Genomic DNA, 2,424 nt, shown 5'->3' with positions numbered 1-2,424 from the left:
AATACAGACTGTAAGTACGTACGTGGACTTGGCCGGCCATATTAAATAATCCTCTGCTTTAAAATTAAGACTGCGTTGAAATATTTCTTATTCAAAACCAGGCAAGGATTGCCAACCCACGATACCATGTTTGATTTTCAGATCCCATGTCGAATTGAAGGTGAAGGCAGCCGCTCAACTGTCTTCGTTAATGCATATAATGCTCATCCCCACTATAAATAAAACGCCACGTTTCAAATTTCTTTCACAACACCGCCATTCCATTTCTACTCAGAGAACTAATTAAAGATGGCAAAAGCTTCTAAGTACTTTGGCAGTAGTAGTAGTGTAGGATTTGCTGTGGTGGTGTTGGTTCTGGTTGCAGGAATAGCAGAGAGCCGGGTATTTGAGAAAGATCTATTTTCCGGCCACAGAGGACATGGCTTTGGTGGCGGCGCTGGAGGAGGTTTCGGCGGTGGAGGAGGACTTGGCGGTGGAGGCGGTGCGGGGGGCGGTGCTGGTGGTGGACTTGGAGGTGGAGGTGGTGCAGGTGGAGGCGCTGGTGGTGGCTTCGGAAAAGGTGGCGGAGTAGGGGGAGGAATTGGCGGTGGGGGTGGTGCTGGTGGCGGGCTTGGAGGTGGAGGTGGCGCTGGTGGAGGTGCTGGTGGAGGAATTGGTGGTGGAAAAGGTGGGGGTTTTGGTGGTGGGGGTGGAGCGGGTGGCGGTGCTGGAGGTGGACTAGGAGGAGGAGGTGGAGCAGGAGGGGGCGCCGGTGTTGGAGGAGGAGTTGGAGGCGGAGCCGGTGGTGGTGCCGGGGCCGGTGGTGGCTTTGGAGGTGGCAAAGGCGTCGGTGGAGGAATTGGTGGTGGGGCTGGCGGGGGCGCTGGAGGCGGCGTTGGAGGTGGAGCTGGCGGCGGTGTCGGAGGAGGGCTTGGTGGTGGCGCAGGAGGTGGCGGGGGAGTTGGAGGTGGTTCTGGAGGGGGTGTTGGTGGCGGAGCGGGAGGTGGTGCTGGAGGAGGGCTTGGCGGTGGAGCCGGAGGGGGTCTTGGAGGTGGAGGTGGTGCTGGTGGTGGTGCTGGAGGGGGTGTTGGTGGCGGAGCGGGAGGTGGTGCTGGAGCCGGAGGGGGCCTTGGAGCTGGAGCTGGTGGTGGTGCTGGAGGGGGCGTTGGTGGCGGAGCGGGAGGTGGTGCTGGGGGAGGGCTTGGGGGTGGAGCCGGAGGGGGTCTTGGAGGTGGAGCTGGAGGTGGCTTCGGTGGCGGTGGCGGTGCAGGCGGTGGAGCTGGTGGGGGTGCTGGCGGTGGCTTTGGAGGGGGCGCCGGCGGAGGTGCTGGTGGTGGATTTTGAGTCAAAATTTTAGTAACATTGCTGATAAACCAGTACTGTTGTGCGCATGTAATTCCATGCTCCTCTTGCATGGATTTGTTTTTTAATTTTCAATTTTTTTTCTTTTTTGTTTTATTTTTCATTTTCTTTTTATTGTGAGGGAACCGAAAGTGAAACACCTGCATGTATTTCACATAAATTTAGTTGTGTTATATGAACCTCTCAGTGATAGTTAATTGAATAAAATGTAGCCCAACTTATGAAACAGATACATACACACATGCAGGCACCTGAACACACACACACACACACACACACACACATTATATATATATATAAAATTTAAAGCTTGAATTTATTTATGTTTGAAAGAAAGTTATAAATACAATTTTATGCTATATATATTTGATCCAAATTAACACAAATCCAAGTTCGAGTCTAAAATTCATTCTTCAAACATGGCCTCTTGATCAAAAGAGAACATCAAAACTGTCTAACAACAATAATTAATATTTTAAATTTTATTGGAATAGGAGTTGATTAATCGTAACCATCACTTTCAAAATTTTCAATTGCATAAGCATGGTCTAATTATATTTTTGAAGGAAATTAAGGAAGGGATTATGCAGGATATACCACACCGTTTTAGAATCATCCAATTTTTTTTCACAGGTGATCTATATTGAGCCTAATTAAACAAAGAAAGTTATGGCTCACTTAAAACAAATGTCTCTGTTGCAGCCAAAAATGTCAATCAACCTCTGACGAGCTTTTAGATCTCGATCACCTAAAAGGACAAAAACAAGAGTGACTTGGAAGACCTAGGGTGTACTCCGGGGATCTCTCCGATACCTAAGTAAAGAGTTGACTTGAGAGGTTGCAAGCAACAGTAAATTTGGATTTTGAATGAGATACCTTTGCTACTCTGTGTTACCCCTAGTGGTGAGTTTTGACTCTTGAGGAGATCTACCATTATGACGCCCGTCGTGGATCACTCTAGTCATTACAACAACAGCGTGGATCTCTCTAGTCATTATTGGATTGGAACTGATTGTTCTATTTGAACATTTGACTTGGTAATGACTGCCCTCATCAATGCTGAGTCTTGACTTCCTTTTACTT

At 48.6% G+C, this 2,424-nt stretch overlaps 1 protein-coding gene across 1 annotated transcript; it reads left to right on the top strand.

Annotated features, from left to right (window-relative positions):
- Positions 1-288: 288 nt before the first annotated feature.
- Positions 289-1,323, top strand: LOC131150432 (glycine-rich cell wall structural protein-like). Its single transcript, XM_058101146.1, has one exon. It carries the CDS (start codon positions 289-291, stop codon positions 1,321-1,323), a length of 1,035 nt encoding a protein of 344 aa, XP_057957129.1.
- The last annotated feature ends 1,101 nt before the right edge of the window (positions 1,324-2,424 follow it).

This window comes from Malania oleifera, chromosome 3, assembly GCF_029873635.1.
Source record: "Malania oleifera isolate guangnan ecotype guangnan chromosome 3, ASM2987363v1, whole genome shotgun sequence".
In the NCBI taxonomy this organism is placed as follows: domain Eukaryota; kingdom Viridiplantae; phylum Streptophyta; class Magnoliopsida; order Santalales; family Ximeniaceae; genus Malania; species Malania oleifera.
This window is presented reverse-complemented; position numbering and strand designations above follow the sequence as displayed.

What these genes read in the sequence shown, in the direction of transcription:
- LOC131150432 (XM_058101146.1), top strand. Translation starts at nt 289, where the DNA reads ATGGCAAAAGCTTCTAAGTACTTTGGCAGTAGTAGTAGTGTAGGATTT.